The sequence below is a fragment of the Typopeltis vanoorti genome, chromosome 15 (genome assembly GCF_054136105.1).
Source record: "Typopeltis vanoorti isolate ZY-2024b chromosome 15, IOZ_Tvanoo_1.0, whole genome shotgun sequence".
Classification (NCBI taxonomy): Eukaryota; Metazoa; Arthropoda; class Arachnida; order Uropygi; family Thelyphonidae; genus Typopeltis; species Typopeltis vanoorti.
Window position 1 is genome coordinate 87,646,282 of NC_143563.1, and position 23,285 is coordinate 87,669,566.

Genomic DNA, 23,285 nt, shown 5'->3' on the forward strand with positions numbered 1-23,285 from the left:
TGTCCCCTCTATTTATTTTTATGTAGAATTTTTCCTGCCAAACGAAATAGCCTGAGTTCATTGTAAACTGAAATAGGGCTGAGATATCAGGAGGAAATTTAGCTTGGATTAGCTCTAAGGTTTCTTTGAGGGGGATATTCGTGAATAAGGAGGAGACATCAAAACTGACCATTATGTCATTATGTTGGAGTGTGAGGTTTTCTATACTGGCTTTGAAGTGGGCTGAGTTTTTTATGTGTGATGGTGTGTTGCCAGTATAGTGTGAGAGCACTTTGGCTAAATGCTTGGCTAGTTTGTAAGTGGGGGAATCAATGCCATCCACTATGGGATGTAATGGCACATTATCTTTATGTATTTTTGGGAGCCCATATATGCGGGGGGGGGGGGGTCTAGAGTTATAGGGTTTCAGTCTGTTGGTAATCTCCACAGGCCAAGAAGTAACCTTCTTAAGGAGCCTATGGAGTTTTCTAATTTGAGAGTTGGTGGGATTATATTCAATACGGAGGTAAGTGGATCGATCTAATAGTAAGGCCTTGAGCTTACCTGTGTAGTCATTAAGATTGAGTACCACAGTGGCGTTCCCCTTATCCACTTTGGTGATCACTATTTCTTTGTTTCTCTTCAATTCTTGTAGTGACTTGTATTCACTAATGGATAAGTTGGATTTCGGAGGCTTTGCTTTTGTGAGAACACAGGCTACATCCAATCTGATATCAATGGCAATGTGTTTTGGGAGGTGGCGAATCCCGCGTTCAATTTGGATCATTAATTCCTCAGCCGGTAATTTCTTAGGAGCAATGGCGAAGTTGTGACCACGTGACAGAGTGTTGAGTGCTTCAGGCTTCAGGTTAATTGACGAAAGGTTAACTACAGTGTTGGTTTGTAGTTTAGGTTTGGGCGCCGAGTTCTTTATTAATTTATCAAACTTGTTGATATGTCGGCTCTGTATTCGTTCGAAATCTTTATTAGCCGCCGTACATGAGACGTCATGTAGGACTGACCAAAGCTCGTGATTCAGCATATGTGAAAGCTCATTTTCTAGCGCTAATATAGCTCTGTTTATGTCAGCTAGGGAATCGCGTGTAGCAGTAATTTGCTCCCGAAGTAAAGCCTGGCTAGCCTTTATGTAGTACTTGACTACATAGTACTACATAACTGTACTACATAGTGCTACATAACTGTACGACAAGTACTACATAACTGCTGTTATGTAGTACTTGTGTGCACGTCTTTATAATAAGTTCCCAAGAAGATGGCAACGTGACGTTTGCTGAAATATGAGAAAGTATATATTAAAGTTTATTTAATTTATATTTCTGGTGTATGCTGTCAATTCCTTAATTATTAGTTATCATGTATAACCAGTGTATAAGCCTCTCAACAAGAATAAGAGTTAAAGACATGTTAACATATCTGTATTAACACATGTATTAAAGCAACATAATTTGACAATGTGACTTAAGCATTTGCTTTGCCTCTAGTTGAGGCAAAGTTGAGAAAGTGGGTGATTTGCATAGTTTGTTTCTGTGTTTTTTTTGTTTTTTTTTTTTAGAAAAGTGAACACTACCTCCATATGAGAAAGAATTCAAAGGACTGTGTAAGTGATGGTCCACATTTGAATGACTGATAATAGCATAAATGTGATATATCAGGAAACTGAAGTTGTTGGGAAAAGGAGAAATAAGATGCAACAGGGTTGGCCTTAGTATGATGTGATCTTCATTCCCAAGTTCTAGACATGATTAGAAAACTCATAACTTTCCTGCCAAACTTACTTGAAAAATGAATATGAATCTGAAGTTCTCAACTGCAGTTGGGATTTTTATGAATTACAGCCAAAGCAAATAAGGCTTTGAGGCCACATTCAGTTAACAGACTGTATTATATATATGTTAACTTCATATGTTCATCTGCCATTTTGCCTGTTTTGAAGGATGTAAAACCCAAGTTTCAGAGAAAGGAAAACCATGCACCTCTATATGAGACCAGCTATCCTACCCTCAGTTGAAATGAACTTATAAAAAATGAAGTTTCCCTCTGGTTGTAAAGACCAGCATCCCAGATAGTTGGTCTTTCCCAACCAAAAGGAATGATAACAAATTAGCTATCATGCAAGAGCATATGTATATAATAATGAGAGGAGCGATTATTAGAAAATTAAAAGATAGCATTGAAAATAACATATTTTGGATATCTAGAGAAGAAATAAATCATTAATGCTTGAGAAAAATTATGAAATTAGGCAGAAAATGCTCAGGAAGAAGTGTTGGAAAGGTAGTAACCAGTTCATAAAAAATATGGAGGGCATCAACTCTAGAATGGAACTGAATATGGCATTAGATCTGAGGGAGGAGGAGGAGGACAAATTTGCAGAGAAGATAGGTGAAATTTCTCATATAATTGCTTAGTAAAGAATTTATTAGTGTATAATTATTGAGATGAGTGGAATTTTAGGTGTTCAGTGAGATATGGTTATAGTCCATTGAATGAATCATGTTAAATTAGGACATCATTTTCACTGTAACAAAACTATTTATATGAAAGAATGTTTCTCTGATGCTGTCTTAAATAGAATATAGCTTTGATGTAGTTAATTGATTTTATTTCATTTATTTATTGTAATTTTATTTTATTTTCATTAGAAGTCAGGCCAGTAGAATAACCGTTGATCAAATCATTGTCTCTTCAGCATACTATGTGAAATGCCATTTAGCATGTCTCTGTGCATATATATATATACATATATGTGTATACATATTCAGATGATGACCTTAATATGAAGGTTGAAACATTGGGAAATTAAAATAATTATTTATAACACGGTTGCAGAGTCCATAATTTGTGTAAAATGATTCTGAAATATTGAAGTAGCTGAGACTGGTGATAATTTCAACTACCTGAAATATTCAGGTATCTGAGATAACAATAATGGGTGACTTTAATTATGGAAACATTGATTGGAAGTAAGAAAGAAAATGCACAAATAAGGAGAATGAATAACTTGCACTGATTACAGCTAACTACATTACACAACATTTAGGAGAGGCAACATAAAGGATGGATATGTTTGATTTAATAATGTCTCATATGGTGATAACAGATGAAGCTGTTATGAGGCAACCGGTTGGTGAAAGTGAATATGTGGTTTGGACAGAAAAAAAAAAAAACTAAACCAAAGAGATGTGTGGAATTACAGAACAAGTGACTGTGACAAACTAAGGAAACAGACTTGTAACTTGCTATGGCATGATCAGTTGAAGTGCAGAGAGATTAGTAATGCCTAGGACTGTTTGAGACCAGTTATTAATGGTACTGTCAGATTGTATTTATTCCTAGCGCTAGAAGGATAAATACAGAGGGTTTAAATGGACGAATCAATGAAATTATGCAGGAGCTGTGCAGAAAGAAAATGCCATGGTGTCTGCAAGGAGTGGAGTTTGAATGTGTTCAAGGCATGGTATGATGAGCTGTGCATGTGATAAAACGGACTCCCAGATGAGTCTTTGACTTCATGAGGTCTTGGGGTAATAATAATAATTACCTTAATCTTCCACCCAATCTCACAGCATTATTAACATCAGATTAGTAATGCCTAGGACTGTTTGAGACCAGTTATTAATAGTACTGTCAGATTGTATTTATTCCTAGCGCTAGAAGGATAAATACAGAGGGTTTAAATGGACGAATCAATGAAATTATGCAGGAGCTGTGCAGAAAGAAAATGCCATGGGAAGATATAAAAAACAATGTGTCCATGTCCAGAGAATTCTACAGTTATGTGGCTATCAGAAAAAAAGGATGAATATGGAAGACAGGTTTGGTTGCTGAAGATGGCACATGGACTTATGGAGAAATTATACTTCATTGAAGTTACAGTAGAAATGTTCAATAAGTATTTTGTCAGTGCATTTTAAGTTAGTGAGGGGTAGGAGTGCTACTGAACAATAATGTGAAAGAAAAAGAGATACCTGAAGATCAAGAAAGTGAAGTGTTTGATATCTTTGATATATCAGTGTTTAACAGCCTGATGTTAATAATGCTGTGAGATTGGGTGGAAGATTAAGGTAATTATTATTATTACCCCAAGACCTCATGAAGTCAAAGACTCATCTAGGAGTCCGTTTTATCACATGCACAGCTCATCATACCATGCCTTGAACACATTCAAACTCCTTGCAGACACCACACTCTCAGGCAAGGCATTCCAATCATTTACAACTCTGCACGAGAAAAACCTGCCTCTCACTCCCCTACTCACACCTTCTTTATACAGTTTCCAGGGATGACCTCTGGTTCTCCTCCCGATCTCCAACTATTTTCTGCAGAACTTCTCCAGCATTGATCCTATAACAACCCCTTACCAACTTGTAGGTCTCTATCATATCTCCCCTCATCCTCCTGTCCAGACTCTGCAAATTACATCTTCTCAATCTTTCCTCATACTTGACATTCCAGAGGTCAGAAACTACCCTAGTCAATCGCCTTTGGACCCTTTCCAACATCTCTTCATCCTTCTGAAAACCTGGTGACCAAATCTGGGTACAATAGTCCATGTGTGGCCTAATCAAAGCCTTATACAACGGAACAAGAATCTCCCTACTTCTACATGTCAGTGTCCTCCGTATCATTCCCAGAAGCCCCTAAGTGATGTGTCCCCTAAATTTTAGATCCTTATCCACTATCACCCCGAGATCTCTTATTTCCTCTACTTCCAACAATATATTCTCACCAAGCATAAATCCTGCATCCCATCTTTGTTTTCCAAATTTTAAAACCTTATATTTTGCAACATTGAACTCACATCCACATTTCCATGCCTAATCACTCAATTTATTCAAGTCTTCTTGTAAGGTCACAACATCTTCACTACTCTTTATGGTTCGTCCCAACTTTGCATCATCTGCAAACAACTGAATATCTCCATCCAAATCTTCGCCAATATCACTAATATACAAGTTAAACAGTAATGGCCCTAAAACATACCCCTGAGGCAACCACTAGTGACTTTTCCTTTTCCTGAATATTGCTTCCCCATACACAATTTGTTGATACCTATCAGATAGCCAGTCTCCAACCCAATGCATTAATCTAATATCCAACTCCATCTGCTCTAGTTTGACTATTAATTTATCATGAGGTACCCTATCAAAAGCCTTTGCGAAATCTAAGTATATATATTACTGTGTATCCTTCTCCTCTGTCCAAGGAAGCAGTCACTTTATAGTAATAAGTAAGTAGATTACTAAAACATGAACTCCCTTTCAAGGGTCTGAAAACATATGTTAGAAGGCTGGTTCAAGATAGAATACAAATTAAGATAGAAATGAACAGAAAACTTCCTAGAGAGAGCATCATGGGTTTGTTAAGGGGAGATTTTTGTTTTAGTAACCTGGTTACATGTTATAATAGGATGGTAAGTGTAGTGAGAAAGGAAGATAGTTACGGAAATTTTTCTCAATTTTGCAAAAACAAAACCTAACCACACTCTTATCCAACTTCCAGGGATGGCCTCTTGTTCTGCTCCCTCTAGGCAAGTGCTGAAACATTTCCCCTTTAACAATCCTATAAAAGTCTTTAAGAATCTTAAATGTAACTTATGACATATCTCCCTTTTTTGCCTATCAAGAACTTTTACAAGCCACAAAATCTCAATCTATTCTCATAGGGAGCATTCCACAGACCACTCACCATCTTGTTCACTCGCCTCTGGATCCTCTCCACCACTTCCTTATCCCCAAGAAACCGACATGACCAGATGTGATCGTATTAAGGTTGTATAAAGAGAAATGATAACTGCCTTATCTCTGCTTGCCAGTGTGTCTGTCAATAACTAAGTAATCCTGTGAGCTATCCTGGCTACTTCTGCAATATGTCCTCTAAACTTCATCTCTCTATCTACTACTACCCCCAAATCCCTGTCTTCATCAAGTTCCTGGAGCACAGTTCCCTCAATGTAGTACACAGCTTGTAATCTTTGTATCTCAAAATGAATTATTTTACATTTTTTCACATTAAATTGACATCAATTATGTTTTGCCCATATTGTCAGCCTATTCAAATTATCCTGCAAAGCTCTCTGCATCATCTTGAATTAACTATTATTCTACCCAACTTTGTATGATCAGCAAACAACTGAATACACCATTGAAATTATTTCCTATATCATTTATGTACAAATTAAATAGCAGTGGTCCAAGCACAGAGCCCTGTGGCACATCACTAGTCACCTGCTTTCTCCTGAATTCTACTCCTCCATATACTACTTTTTGGAGTCTGTCCATCAACCATCCTCCCGTTTATCCATATCATCTCAATTTGTTGCAGTGTGCATAACAGCATTCATGTGGTATCCTGTCAGATACCTTTGCAAAATCCAACAGTATCATCACGTATGCCATTGTCGGTCCCAAACCTGGATGAGAAAGGAGGAGGGAGAGGAGTAACAACCTCATGAAAAAAACCTGGATTCAGCTGGCTCAGCTGATAGCACCAAGAAAGGGCCTGTTATCAGGGTTATGCAAATGACGAAGAGGTCAACAGCCATTACATCGGAATGACCTTGAGTTCCAAAGGTTGAATGGGTGGATGAATTTTCTTCACTGACATCTATACTCCAGAGGAGTGGTCACATAGGCATCTGTCTCCATGTTTGCAGTAGCCTTTTAAAAGGCTGGTAGAAGCAAAAAAAATGCATTTCCCAAGACATCTGGTCAGCATGGGAAATTAGACCATCAACCTCTCCCAAATGCCAAAAAGGAGAAAGACCATACTGCTCAAGGTCAAATGGGGCAAAGACTGGATTTGTCTACTCCTTCCCAGCAATATGATGGTGCTGTCTTAAACCACCCTTGGTAGGCAGAAGCCAATGAAGCAGGGAAAATAATTCAACAGGACAATAAATTCGCAAACAAGACAAAATACCACAAAAGGAAATACTACTCTATAACTTAAATAACACATAATGTAAGAACACTGGGAACTCAAGATTGAATAGAAGAACTTGAAAATCAACTGAACAAGATAAATCGGGACATGATTGGACTATCAGAAGTTTAAAGAAAAGAGGAAAATTGTCTTACACTACATTCAGGCAATACGCTTAACTGGAAAGAACCAGAAGATTCAAGATCAAAAGGGGTTGGCTTTCTTGTTAGCAAACAAATTTTGGATAGAATATTATTATTATTACTACCCCAAGACCTCATGGGGTCAAAGACTCATGTGGTAATAGACATATCTACCTATAAATGTTTATCTGATAAAGTAACTTTTGCGAAATTAAAAATTAATGACAGAACATATATCAAAATAATACAGGTTTATAGCCCAACAAGTGAAAGTGATGATGAAATGGAAATATTTTATGACGATGTCAAAAAAACAATAGATGAAGACAAGTGTTAATATACAATAGTCATGGGAGATTTCAATTCTAAATTAGGAGTCAAGAGGGATGGAATGATAATGAAATGAGTAGGAAAATATGGATTAGGCTTTTGGAATGAAAGGGGAGACAGGCTGATCAACTTCTTGCAACTGACAAACTTCAAAGCTAAGAAAACTTTCTTCAAAAAGAGATCCAAAAGAAGATGGACTTGGCTGAGCGGGAATGGGACAACAAAAAATGAAATAGATTTTATGCTTTCTTAAAGCATTCACAACTTAAAAGATGATAGTGTTTTAAACCATCCTGGCATCACCTCAGGTCATAGAATGGTGAGAGGGAAAATAGAAATACCAGTGAAAGCTGAGAGAGTTGCATCACAAAAAAAGGAAAAACATTATAAAAGCTGAAGCACTTTAGACAAACCTTCAAGGCATCAGTGGAAAATAAACTTAAAGAAAATATACAAATGATATCAAATACAGGAATAAGCATTGACCAGGAAGAAAAAAAAAATAAAACACATTATTATTGAATCAGCACAAAATTTAAAAGAAAACAAAAGAAGCTGGACTAGAAAACTATCAGAAAAAAATAAACCTCATTGAAAAGAGAAAACAATTGATTGCAGAAGAGAAAAGAGAAACTACTGAAATAACAGTAATAAATAAAGCAATAAGGATAAATATTAAGAGATTAAGAGGATATTAAGAAAAGAGAAGATGATATAATCTAAAAAAATCATTGATGAAAATGGAAACCTCAGAATTCTAAGAAATAATCATCCAACTGGAAGAAAGAATATTATAGTTCTTGAAGACCAGAATGAAAGAAAATTATTTAGCAAACAAGAAATCACAAAAGAAGCAAAAAATTTCTACATGAATCTGTATAAAAGTGAAGAATGGAATAATGTTTGCATTAAATTACTGCATTAAAAAAGATGACATGAAAACAGGAGAAAAAGATATCCTTGAAGTATGGAGTAATTACTTTGAAAAACTGCTAAAAGAAACAAGCAGGATGATGGCACAGAGGTAAAAAACACTGATCGTGCATGCAGTCAGGAATACATATCTATACTTGAAGTAGAAAAAGCCATCAAAGGCTTGAAATGTGGAAAGGCAGCAGGAGTAGATAATATTTGACCAGAAATGCAGAAATAAAAGTCTTACAGTGGCTGCACTGCATAGTTCAGAAAGCCTGGACAGAGGGACGAATTCCCAATGATTGGAGTAGAGCTCTAATAGTACCCATATATAAAAAGGGAAATAAAACTGAATGTGAGAATTTCAGAGGTATTTCCCTACTGAGTGTTCCTGGCAAGATCTATGCAAGTATACTTGAGAAACGGCTGAGAAGAATTGTGGAAGAAAAGCTTGGTGAAGAACAAGCTGGATGCAGGCCAAATAGAGGCTGTCAGGATCAGATTTTCACTTTATGGCAGATAATTGAGAAAGCATGGGAATATAACAAAGATCTGTATTTAAGTTTTGTTGATCTGGAAAGGCATATGACAAGGTGCCAAGAGAGAAGCTATTCAATACACTACAGTTATATGGTGTCAATGGGGCATTATATTAAGCAATACTTAGTCTTTATTTGAGTTGTAAGTCAGCAGTCAGAATTGAAGGAAGTACGGGAAGATGGTTTAATGTTAAATCTGGTGTGAGACAAGGATGTGCATTATCCCTTCTGTTATTCATTATCTATATGGATCACATTATGAAGGAAAGTGGTATTAAACATGATATCAAAATTGGAGATGTTAATGTCAGCTCTTTGCTTTATGCGGACGATGTTTATACTTCTAAATAAATCTGCTACAAGTTTGCACGATTCTCTGACTAAATTGAATAGCTGTTGTAATAGATATGGTATGAAGGTCAGCAATAAAAAGACAAAGACAATGAAAATAGGCAGAATCATTGAAAATGTCAACTGTGTTGTGAATGGAGAACCTGTGGAACAAGTAAAACATTTCAGCTATTTAGGCATGATTTTTACTGAAGATGGTAAATTAAATATAGAAATAGAAAACAGAATCAGCAAAGCTGGTATGGTGGAAAGTCAATTGAATAAATTCATATGGAATAAGAGAGAAATTATTCGGAACACTAAATTAGCTGTATACAAGACAGTGTTCAAACCAGTTTTAACTTATGGATCTGAGAGCTGGGTCAGAAGTAAAACGCTTGACCAAAGACTAGAGACCGCAGATATGAGAGTCCTGAGAACGATTAGAGGCATGAACAGATGGCATCAATGGCAATATCATATTAAAAACAAGGATATTAGGAAAGAACTTGACATTGTTAGCATCTAGTTATGTGTTAGTAGAGCTAATCTCTGGTGGTATGGTCACTTAAACAGAATGGGCAAGGAAAAATTATCAAAACAAGTGTTCTCTGCCAGGTTGACAGGAAAACAACCCAGAGGAAGACCAAGATATAGGTGGATTGATACGGTACAAAGTGCCTTAGACGATAGAAATATAAGATCTGATAATGTTGGAGTCTTGACAAGTAACAGACTGATTTGGAGGAAAATTGTAGATAGGAAGTTAGTAATGATGTAAATTTTTCATGTAGTACTATCATATCCTGTACACCCCTTGAGGGTACATGTCAGGAATTTGATGATGATGATATAAAAGGAAGTAAATTAAAAGCTGATTTCAGAAAGAACTTCAGTACAATAGATCATATTCAATGAATAAGCTTACATATTGAAAAATGCAATGATTACAACCTTCATTTTCACAGCCTTCATAGATTCGAAAAAAGCTTTTGATTGCATAAAAACAATAATAGAAGCCCTTAGAGATTATGGCATTGAAAAACAATTTTTTTAAATAATAAAATATATTTATGAAAATGCTATTGCAAATATCATTCTCAATGAAATAAGCAAAAAACTCACATATATCAAGGAATAAGGCAAGGAGACTCCATTTCTCTAAAACTCTTCATATTAACACTGGAACATATGATGAGAAATTTAAAATGATCCAATAAAGGAGTCAATATAATAATTATTATTATTATTATAATAATTAATGTAGAGTAGGTGCCCTCCCTCGATGAGTCTTTGGACTCATCGAGGGAGGGCACCTACTCTACAACTCTCCATCTCCACCACTCAATCCACCCAATTACAGTGAACCGTGACTATACCAATACCACCCGCTGCCCACCACCACTAGTATTTTCACAGACAATCCAAAACATCCATACCCACAGTGGGATTCTAAACCCACAGCCTTTTGGCTGGAGAATGGATACGTTAACCACTTGGCCAACTAGGCTGGTGCAATTATCAATGAAATTAAAGTAAACATCCTAAAATTTGCTGATGATATTCCTATTATTGCAAACAATATGATAGATTTAAAATAAATGATAGAAGATCAAACTAAATCACTAGAAATTGGATTAGACATTAATTTGAGAAGACAAACTGAATAGGATAAGATGAAAGAGACACATTATTAAGGTAAATAATAAATAAATTGAAAATTTTTTGAACAGCAAAATAAAACCTGAGAACAGAGCAAGACCATAGTGAAATGCCTATTATGACATATTATTATTATTATTATTATTATTCAGGCCTCCATGGAGTCAAAAGACTCATCGTGAGAGACATATGGAGCAGAAAACTGGCCAATCAAAAAGGAAATAACAGATAAAATGTAAAAAACAGAAAGAAGAATGGAAAGATGTCTGCTAAAGATAAGACTCAAAGATAAAATCAAAAATGAAGAAATAAGTACTAAAACAAAAAAATGTTTAGATAGTGGAGAAAACATACTTCGAAAGAAATGGAAATGAGAGGGACACATCACAAAACTCGAGAACAATAGATGGATAAAGGTTTTACTGGAATGGCAGCCATATGAAGGTAAAAGATCTGTGGGAAGACATCAAAGGAGATGGTCAGACAATATAACGAAAACTATTGGAATTCCCTGGTATCAACAAGCTCAGGATAGAAACAGATGGAGAGAATTCGGTGACACCTATAGCCAGAAGTGGCTATAAAAAGAATTAAAAGAAAAAAAAAAGAAGGATCATCATAAAGCCATTCCCTTTATCGAATTCGGCTGTCACTCTATTATAAAAAGTTAACAGATTATTAAGGCATGACTTACCCTTCGCAAAGTGATGCTGTCCCTCATAGAGTATGATATTCTTATCTACCTATTCCTGAATTCTTTATTTGACCAACTTTGCCAGTATTTTTATCACCACTCCTGAGATACTGATTGGTCTACAATTTGTTACCACAGACTCAGATCTTCCTTTATGCAAAGGAATTACTTTTCTTTCCTTCCATTCTCTTGAGATTTTGCAAGAGCAAATACTTAAATTAAGCAGCCTAGTAAAAGGCAATGCCAGTTCCCCTGCACATTCTCTTAAAATGTGAGCCAATATCCCATCCAATCATATAGCTGCATTTTTATTCAGATTCTGCAATAGTCTAAGTACCTCCTCAATTCATCAACCTCTGTTCTCACATCAATCCCTGCCACCCGTGTCAAAACAATATATTCACTTGGATGATATTATTATTATTATTATTACCATTTGACCTCCATGGAGTCAGAGACTTATGGTGGGAGGTACACATTATTGCACACAATGCTCATCCAACTGTGCCTTAAACTGATTCAATGTGTCTACACCCACAACACACTCAGGCAATGCATTCCACTCACCAACCACTCTCAATGCAAAGAACCTACTCCTCACTCCTCTGTTCACATCCTCCTTATACAGTTTCCAGCAATGGGCTCTTGATCTACTCCCCTCTCCCATTCTATGAAAAATCTCTTCCATGTTGACCCGATAACAACCCCTGATCAGCTTTATGTCTCAATCATATCCTCCCTCTCCTCCTCCTATTCATGAGGCTCTGCAACTTACATTCTCTCAATCTGTCTGAGTACTCCACATTCCAAAGACCACTGATCACTTTGGTGAATCTTCTTTGGACCCTTTCCAACATATCAGTGGTCTTTGGAATGTGGAGTACTCAGACAGATTGAGAGAATGTAAGTTGCAGAGCCTCATGAATTGGAGGAGGAGAGGAGGGGGATATGATTGAGACATAAAGCTGGTCAGGGGTTGTTATCGGGTCAACATGGAAGAGATTTTTCATAGAATGGGAGAGGGGAGCAGATCAAGAGCCCATTGCTGGAAACTGTATAAGGAGGGTGTGAACAGAGAAGTGAGGAGTAGGTTCTTTGCATAGAGAGTGGTTGGTGAGTGGAATGCATTGCCTGAGCAAAGACCACTGATCACTTTGGTGAATCTTCTCTGGACCCTTTCCAACATATCCTCATCAGCATGAAAATCAGGTGACCAAATCTATGCACAAAAATCCATATGAGGACTGATCAAGGCTTTTATATAAAGGAATCATCTCTATTTCTGCATGTCAGGGTCCTCCACATCATTGCAATTATCCAATGTGACATCCTCACAACTTGTGCAATGTGCCCCCTGAATTTCAGGTCCTTGTCCACCATCACTCCTAAATTTCTCATCTCCTCTACTTCCGTTAAAGTTTCCCCACCAAGTGTATACTTTGCATCCCATTGTTGCTTACCAAATCTCAAAACCTTACACTTTGCAACATTGAACTGACAGTTCCATTTACCTGCCCATTCATGAAATCTATTCAAGTCCTCCTGTAAAGCCATAACATTCACTTCACTCTGCAATGGTTCCCCAGTTTTGCATCATCTGCAAACAGCTGCATATCACTAGTTAAACCCAACCCAATATCATTAACATACAAATTGAACAACAATGGCCCCAAACTGACCCCTGCAATACACCGCTTTCTCTTTTGGGATGCTACACCCCCATATACAAACTTCTGATACCTATCCAACAGCCAGTCACTGATCCAGCTCAGAAGTCTGTTATCCAATCCCATCTATTTCAATTCATTAAACTTGCAAATACACCCTTGCAAAATGATCACTCAAGTAGCTCAACAATTTCATCTGCCTCCATTACATCTGCACTCATTAAAGTGATCCTTTTGTAGTCATTCTTCCTCTTACTTGCCATATAACGACTGGGATTTCTTTTTGCTTGTTCATCTAATTTCTTCTTGTATTCTGATTTTGCCTTCCTTTCCATGCTGCTTGGCTTTCTTGCCTGATCCTTGTACTGTTCATGAGTTAGCTGGTCACCTTCTTCCTTTTATATACCCCTCCACAACATTTTCTTTGTTTGCAGCTCATACTTAATGATACTAGTCATCTATATAACTCCTACCTGATTTACACTTGTGATCTTGAGTATACAGTGTGATATTGCTTCCTGCAGATATCCCTTGACTATCCCCCCCACCACCACCACACACTGAGAATATCTTTCCCTTGCAGAGCTTTATCCCACGGTACTGTATCAAGTTGTCCCCTAAGTGTATCATAATCACCTGCCTTATAGTTCTACATATACCTTTCTTACCTGGAATTTCCACATTTTGCTAAATCCCAAGTCAAGACCACATGAACACTTTCTCCAATTGGAGGCATTGTAGCCACCTTAGTTATGGAAGGTCTTCTGACCCTATAACAAGATTCAACGCTCTCATAGCCTGAGTCTCCTCCATCACACTCTGCTTCAAGTAATTATCTCTCAGCAAGTGTATAAATTCCATTTGCTTCCTGCCATGTGATCTTTCCTCCTTCCAATTTAGGACTCCAAAGTTGAAGTCCCTCATAATAATTATTCAACTTGCACTCATTGCACTAACCTGCTAATTCATGTCTTCCGCATCATCCCTGGCATCTGCTGACCTAAACAGATATAAAATATAAATATAAAATAAAAAATATAAAATTGTTTACTGGCATAGCAGTAAACAATTTTATATTTTGTTCTATTGGCCTCAATCTCACAACAGATTGACTCAAAAGCACTGCCATCTGCGAGAGTGACTCCTAATTTTGTTAGCTGCAATTATCTACTATCATCAGCAGCACTCCACCCCCTGTCCTGTCTACTCTATCCTTCTTGAAAATACTAAATCCATCACATTTTATCCCTATAATTATGTCATCTGCTGTTAGCCAAGTCACACTAATGCCTATAACTTTTGGCAAAGTTTCGCTATCCAATGGAAAAAAAACTCTTCCTTTTTATTCTGATGCTTCTAGCACTAGTATGTAGAAACTGCAGCTTCCTCTTAGGCCCTCAATCACCTTTACATCCTTAATTAACTATCCTTTTCAATATTATTGCCTGAGAGACTTGATTCCATATTTTGTATTCATTCATATCCTTATTTGCTTCGTGGGTGCCTTCACGCACTCGTATGCATCCACCTTAATTGCTTATTTCAATATTCTTAGTGAACAAAGCTCTCTGCACATACACGCACGCACGCACACACCTAACTCCAAATCCATTTAACTGCAGTCCAACAGCAGTGAACAAATCTTTCCGTCCATCAAACTCAGGCCATAAATTCACAAACTCTACATCATTTCTTCTGCCCAACCTGCTTACTGATTCAGTAGCTATAATTTTTGTAATTACTTTGCCTCTATCATAGTGTTGCAGCAGACTCACAAAACTTCAACCTCTCCCTCTTCTCTTTCAATTCTTCCAAAAATTGTTTCACATCTTCCCTTATACAATACTTCTCACCTCTCAGGTCATTTGGTTCCATCCAAGCAATCAATTCTTTCACCTTCCCTTTCTGCATTTTGATAGCATTACTGATATTATTAATTTTCTAATCAGGGAAACAAGATTTTGTAGCACTTTCATGAACCCCCCCCTTATCAGAGAATGGACATACATAATTATTTTCTTATGCTCATTCTCTCAATTATTCTTACAATTTTCTTTTTGGCTTTAGACCTCTTGTTTTTTTCCATTTTCAGTTTGACTGATCTCATGCTGTTTCTGCAGCCTTTCAATCTCACACTTTATCCTGTTAAGGACTACATGAAGTGCGCAATTTCTTTATTCAGGTCTTCTTCTATGTTCTCCTGAACTTCCACCACTGCACTTTCAGTATTATCGTCAATACATACATTTTATGGTCTTGTATCAATGTTCTCTACTCTACTATCATGTAATTTCTGCTCTCTACATTCACTTTCAAAGCATTTATTACATGCTCTCACCAATTTTGCTCTACTTCCACAAATCTTTCAACTTTCACAATGCATACATTGAACTAACACCTGCCCATATCTATTCTTGTCCAGCAATTGCCGCTGCAGAAAATTGAGAATAATCTTACAGAAAAGCTCTACTTCATCAAAGTTCAAGAGATTGACAAAGCAGTTCTACAGGCCCACGGTCATATCTAGAAGCTCTTCAGTGGACTTGACAACAACAACAGTGGATACATCACATAAATTTTACACTGCACAAAATCATGCAAATTTAGCTCACCAATAAATTTAGCTCGCTGGTATGCATAGGTGCCATTCCAACAATATATCTAATTTAAAGAAATAAAACATTTTACTTACGTCTAATTAACTCTGTCTATTGCACATACTCATAAAAGAATAAATACAATAAATGAACTTAGTATTATTAGCAAAAATTAAAAAAAAAATTACTTATCTTTCCTAGCATTACAAATCAATGACATTCATTAAATATCCTCAAACCTGGAATCTGGTTATCATAGGGAACATTCCATAGACATAATAATATAAGCATGTAAACACAAGAAAGATATTTAATTAACCAAATATTTCGGTCTGGAAATAGCAGACCATCTTCAGTGGCACAACAAGAACAGTTTAAAAAAAAATAAAAAATACATACAAGGTGGAATACTAACAATAGAACATTTAAAAATAGAACAAGCTGCATGATGTTATATCACTAAGTATTAAAGGGAATATTTTTAAGCAGAGACATGACTGAAATAAAGATATTAATTAATAATATTAAATAATATAAAATTAATATGAATTAATGAGTTATCCTGATTAGACTTTCTCATATTTTTGATATAGATATACAGTCATTCCGATTCAGGTTAGGACGATGGAGTAAGTCCATCACAACAAACCTGAAAAATCTGGATTGGCTCAGCATGGAATCGAAACTAACCACAACATCCTTTGGTCAAAAACTCACCTCTTACATAGATCCTATTATAAATTTGAACGTTTATTCAAAGAAAGCGTAGAGGCCTTACTCCATCGTCCTAACCTGAATCAGAATGACTATATATCTATATCAAAAATCTGGGAAAGTCTAATCAGGATAACTCATTAATTCATATTAATTTTATGTTATTTAATATTATTAATTAATATCTTTATTTCAATCATGTCTCTGCTTAAAAATATTCCCTTTAATACTTAGTGATATAACATCACGTGGCTTGTTCTATTTTTAAATGATCTATTGTTAGTATTCCACCTTGTATATATATTTTTTTTTAAACTGTTCTTGTAGTGCCACTGAAGATGGTCTGCTATTTCCAGACCGAAATATTTGGTTAATTAAATATCTTTCTTGTGTTTACGTGCTTATATTATTCAGTCTTTATGTCACAAGTATCCTTAAAACATCAAATTCCATAAACATGTCAAGATCTTAGACACTTATATTTGAATTATCTCCACATTCTCCTCATATCCAAGAAACCTTCATACCCAAAACCTCAGGAAGCCAGATTGCACTGTAATCCAGAAATAACCTTATTTTGAAAGCCTCATCAAAAAGAAATTTAATTTTCTGTTTAGATTATTTTGTTACTTTACTTCTAAACAGCTCTTAACTCTCCACAAATTTCACCATCCAATCATTGAATACTGTTATCACATTTGGAGTAGTGACTGCCTGTAAGAACTACCTAACTAAGTACAGAAGAGAGCCATTAAGTCGAACAATCCATCTTACATTAATGAATACAGATGTTCGGTTTCTGCTGCGTGCATTTTCTAGAAATATTTGCATGGTCACTACTTACCAGAATTGTCATAACTAATTATCCATCCACTGTCCTCTAATTCTGTTAAATCACATGTAGCAGCTAATCAATGCTCCTTCACAGTTTGAATGCCAACTCCATCCATTTGTTCGCTGGGCATCCACAGATGCTGGATGGTCACCCCAATGCTTGGTGATGTGCCACACCAGGCCTCACCATATAGTCCTGTTGTATGCTTTTCTGGAGGCTTCAACTCTCTGAAGATCAGTCACTCCACACACACACACACAGACCATCCATCCATCTCACTGACAGCCTACCCCCTTCCTCTTTTTCCAGGAACTTTACCTTCTATTACTGTTCTGAGAAGTTCTCCTTCCATCCTTTCAATGTGTACAAAATATTTTAACTTTCTTCTGTCCATATCAATATCCTTAAGGAGCCTTAAAGTTTTGCTGATCTTTTCTAACACCCATTCATTTGTCTTATCATATACTGAAAGGCATATGATAATATGCCTTTCAGTATATGATATCCACAACAGCCTTCTGTAACACCACATCTCAAAAGCAGCTATCCTTTTCTTATCTGACTTATTTAAGTTCCAAGTCTTATACTCATAAGTTGCTGTAAAAAAAAAAAAAAAAAAAAAAAAAAAAAAAAAAAAAAAACTGCATCCAAATTCCCATGAAGATGGGAACAAAGTGGAGATAGGTTCATCCTTCCAGATTTTAGACAAGTCTCTGACTGTTGTTTTAGCCATTCCTAATCTTCTTCTGAGCAGCAGCTCTTCACATTAATAACAGATACCAGATATTCAAAATTGCTGACTTCCTCAATTCCAACTCACAGAACAAATTTTTTCTCCTCTGCACAGCTTCAAATCAAATGTTAAGAAGTTGCTTTGTGATATTTTGCTCATCCGCTGTACTAATGTACTATAGATTAACACTTCTTGTGTATATGATTAATATAAAATACTGGCTAAGATCTAGAAATAACTGACTTAGATGAATTTTATACCTGAACAACTTTACTGGGTAAAAATATTTCTATAGAATACAGTTAGGACATAAACTCATGGTAGTATTTTAGAAGGGGACCAATCGTTCAATGGTGTTGGCACATTCTCCCTCGATGAGTCTTTGGACTCCCTGGAGGTGTCACATAATAATAATAATACTATCACTGCAAGGGTAAGAAATATTTTCAGAATCATAACATCGTAATCAAGTTGGTAAGAAGTTACGAAAGGAGGCTGTGCATAAGAGGGTGAGGAGCAGTTTCTTTGCATGGAGGGTGGTCAAACCTTGGAATGCATTGCCTGAGAGAGTAGTTGGAGTGGGAATGATCAATGGGTTCAAGGAGTGGTATGATAAACTTTGTGTTTCCTAAAAACGACCTCCCACGATGAGTCTTTTGACTCCATGGAGGCCTGGATAATAATAATAATAGCTTGTAATCACCGAGATTGAATTATTTGAATGAGAGTTATATATGTAATAGCTTTATTGAACTGTAATTTAATCTAGGGTGAATAAAACTGACTTTTGATTTTTCTTGTTTCTGTACAGTTTATTCTGTTATTCAGTGTATAAATACTTTTTGTGAGTAATTACATTCATGAGCTGCATTACTGAATGTAAAGATTTAAGAAACTAGCTAACTAAATGTACTGACATTTTATACTGAGAATGTAATAGACAGTGATACACAAATATTTCATAATATGAAACTTACCTTCAACAAACAGAGTTTTTAATAATGGATGCTCACATTTGTACATGGCTTGTGACAAGTCGCGATGAAGGATATCATTATTTTTGTCAATGAATCCAGTAACAGAATATGTTACCTATAAGAAATAAAATGTAACAACATGATACATTATGTGCATCAGTTTCTGCAACTTTTTAAAATTCAATAAACATAAGGTAAGATTTTTTTTCTTTAAGAGAAAAATATAACTGCCTTCAATAATATCATCTATCAAACTTCAGTGCAACATTATTTAACCGTATCAGAACTGATTTCTTATGTGCATGATTATAACACTGCGTAAATATTCTGCAACATGTGATTCTGAAATACCTAAGTTGGTTGATTCTCATATATGTGTACTTCACACTTGGCTTTTGTCACTGTTATACCTGTATATTAATAAGTCCGTTATTTTCAAAAAAGATAAAATTTATGCAAAAAATTTGATCTCTCTCTTCATCCCCCCCTCCCCTCAATCAAAAACACAAATTTCTGTGAACATTCAAATAACAATGTCATTCTAAGACAAGGAAGTGATCTATGGATGATGCCAACATTGTCTAGAAACCCTGAGCACTTTTCCTCACACAGGTACTTCAAGAATATGGTTTATGCAAACCTGCTCTGAATCATAAATGATGTACAGAGAACAATTTGGATTGCATTTTATTCACAAAATAGTATCAAGAAATAGTACTATTTCATAGTGATGTACAGAATGAAAGAGAGTATTCATTTATTTACAGATTATGCAAAAGTGGAGAGGTAATAGGTGATGCAAAGCTCCTGCAGGAGGATCTAAATAAAGTGAGAGTGTAGGCAAAGGATAATGGTTCAGTTTAATGTGGTAATATACTGAGTTAGCTTTGTATTAGGAAGATCCCCCCAATTTACATTTTCGGCATGATAACAAAGTACCATGTGTGGCTACAACAAATGAAGAGAACCTATCCTCAGTATGTAAATGTTTGGTAATGGGGAAACGCGACAACCTAAGCCAATTTGACTGGCAGCAGATTAGTTTGGGCCCCGATGTGCAGGTGTCAGTATTTCGGAAACAGGCATACTTAATGGTTGCACCCATACTACTCTATCAAGGGTCTATCAGGACTAGATTAACCATGAACAGACATACAGCAGAAGGACTCAAATTGGTCAGCGACATATGGTTGATGCTAGAGGTGAGCATTAGGTGTTAGGACTGGTATCTCAGCAACGATGTGCAACCATCACATAGCTCACCCACCAGTACAACAGCAAAGGCAGCTCGACCCATTTCCACATGCACCATGTGCTATAGCGTGCTTTCCCTGGGTTCCACAGCTAGATACCAACAAGGGTGCCCATGATGACGACCAGGATTCACAAACAACACCTCGCATGTGCTGAGAAGCATTGGCAATGGACCCTCAAAAGATGGAAGAAAGTCATCTGCAGTGATGAGTCCCACTTCCTGCTGCACCATGCTGATGGGTGCATGTGTATATGGCATAAACAGCATGAGGCCCTGTCCCCTGGTTGCACAGCTAGGGTTCAACAATCTGAGACCTGTTAGCCTACCATCTTCATCCATATCTGTAGCAGGTTTACCTACACTACAGTGTATGTTTCAACAGGATAACACATCTTGTCATCAGGTTTGTACAACTACTGAGTGGTTAGAGGAACACAACAACAAATTGCCTTGCCCCTCAAATTCTGACTGTAACTCAATTGAACATGTGTGGGATATGCTAGAACAGGGTGTGAGAACTGCTGATCCTCCTCCATGAAATGAAGAAGACATGAGCCAAGTTATGCATGGAGGATATTTGAAATCTTGAGCAATTTGTTCTTCCTAGGCAACAGTGAGCCGTGCTTGCACAGAGAGGTGGACAATGCATTATTAGATGGGTGTTCCTAATTATTATACAGGCACCTCCATGGAGTCCAAATAGCGAACGCATCATCAACTTAGCGAAGCCAAATAGTGGGTTTTTGTGGGGCAGAGTTTAAGGCTTTTTCTTCAAAAGTCTCCATAAAGAAGTTGGCCAGGGATGAGAAGAGTGGTGAACCCATGGCTGTCCCCTCTATCTGTTTGTAGAATTTTCCTTGCCAATCGAAATAGCCTAAGTTCATTGTGAACTGGAATAGGGCTGAGATATCGGGAGGAAATTTGGCTTGGATGAGCTCTAAGGTTTCCTTGAGTGGGACATTTGTGAATAGGGAGGGAACGTCAAAACTGATCATTATGTCAGTATGTTGGAGTGAGAGGTTTTCTATACTGTCTTTGAAGTGGGCTGAGTTTTTTTATGTGTGATGGTGTGTGAGCGTTTTGGCTAAATGCTTGGCTAATATGTATGTGGGGGAATCAATGCCATCCACTATGGGACATAATGGCACATTTTGTTTACGTATTTTTGGAAGTTGTTAGATCCTGAATGAAGGAATCTTGCAAAGAAATCATTCATTCATTCAAACATATTAAACTTAAAAAAAAGAGAAATACCTGTACATCAGCTAAAATTAAAAGTGAAACGTCTTCACTTTATGTATAAAATTTGCATTCCTTATTTCATGTACGATATATTTAATCTATTGTGTTCATATTAAGATTTTATTAGAGTATGTTTTATAAGAGGGATAATCTGACTTAATTTAAGCCTCACTTAAGCTGTAAAATTAACTGTGAGTCATCAAATAGTTACTAAATAATAATTCTTGGAAGGTATAAAACTACACGTGTACAGTGTAACGCTGGCGGCAGTTGCTTAAGCAGAGCATATATTGATGCGAATTCTGGGAATACAAGAGCATAACAGTATCGGGAAAAAGGAAGGGATGGACCCAAGGGGTGAAAAGATAAGGGTCGTGTGCAAAGGGGACTGAGGAAAAAGAGGGCACTCTATGGAAGAATATAAGGGGACGAGCACCTTATCGAAATCTCTCTCTCTTGTCGTATCATTTTCCTGTTTGGTGGCTCGGAAGTTAGCGGGAGTTCGTGTAAAGGGGGGATGAAGTCTGTGCTAAGATAAGATGTCGGACAGCAGGCTTTCTTGAAAATGGAGAAGGATTCTACGCAGAGCTGAAGGTAAAAATTTCTAGTCCTAGCAGAATCAATCTGTCGCTGAGAAGTCCCAGCGAGTTGTTCCTGAAATGCAAAGATTTAAGCCCGTTTTCGGCAGAAATAATGAAGATAGCGTAACCCCTATGTTGACGTATGGACAGCCAATAGACAAGAAGTAACCAGACGTACATGTGGTGCTGAAAGATGCGGAAAAGGTTTGGTAAGGTGAAATTTCTCTATTTTTGTGTATAAAATTCATTAGAAGAGAGAAGATTGTTTGCAAATATGAAATTAAGAACAGTATTCTAAAGAACTCTGTGGACAGTCTCTAATTAGAAAGTTAACCTCCTTTGAGAGAGTAAGAAGAATTGTTTGGAAAAGATCTTTAGTAATTGTATGTGATAGGATTAACTAAATGAGATCAGAATTGTGGATTTTAGTAACTGAGTAACATTAGAATGTTTGTTTATATTATCTTATAAATAGCATTACAGAAAGGAATTTTAGTTTAACTTCATATCATTTGCTATCTATCCCAATATGCAGTTATTGTGTTTCGCATGCTTTATGACCTTTAATTAATTTAGAATATGTTAACCTCTTAACTCGAGTTTCATTTAGTATTGAGTCATAATTGAGTGTACGAATTTTGTATTCTGTTCAGATATTCCAATAAAAATGTCATATTTACCTAAACCTGAGTCATGTCTGATTACGATTAAACTACCACTTATAAAAATAGAACCTATTTTGGCAGGAAGGAATTAGGAAGTGTATATAATTATAGATTTAGGTCACGACTGCAATAATCTGAATCTATATGGCCGTGTTAAAGTAGTTCATTGTGTAAGAACGGCTCAGAATCTAGTATTGTCTACCTGAGTAAGGATCTTTTCTACTATAGGATACTGGCTGGTGCAGCAAAATATAAATTTGCCAGTATTCGAAGAGGAAACAATCCTAGATATAAAATAGATATAAGTATATTAGGCCCAATATCTGATGAAGTAAAATAGCGATAGAAAGATAGAATAGATATAAATAAAATATTTAACAGTAGAGTCCTTTCTCAAGTTTTCACATTTTTTGATGTGCCGACTTCGTATCTTTTCAAATTCTTTTGCTGCCGAAGCACACGAGACATCATAGAGAATCGTC

General features: G+C 36.4%; 1 protein-coding gene across 1 annotated transcript in view; it reads right to left on the reverse strand.

The window, feature by feature from the left end:
* The window catches only part of LOC150098956 (unconventional myosin-Ib-like), a 574,946-nt gene that overhangs the window by 46,927 nt on the left and 504,734 nt on the right, over positions 1–23,285 (reverse strand). The window contains exon 19 of the mRNA XM_090405778.1: positions 19,061–19,175. Coding sequence (XP_090261904.1) covers positions 19,061–19,175 — 115 coding nt within the window. The remainder of the gene's footprint in view (positions 1–19,060; positions 19,176–23,285) is intronic.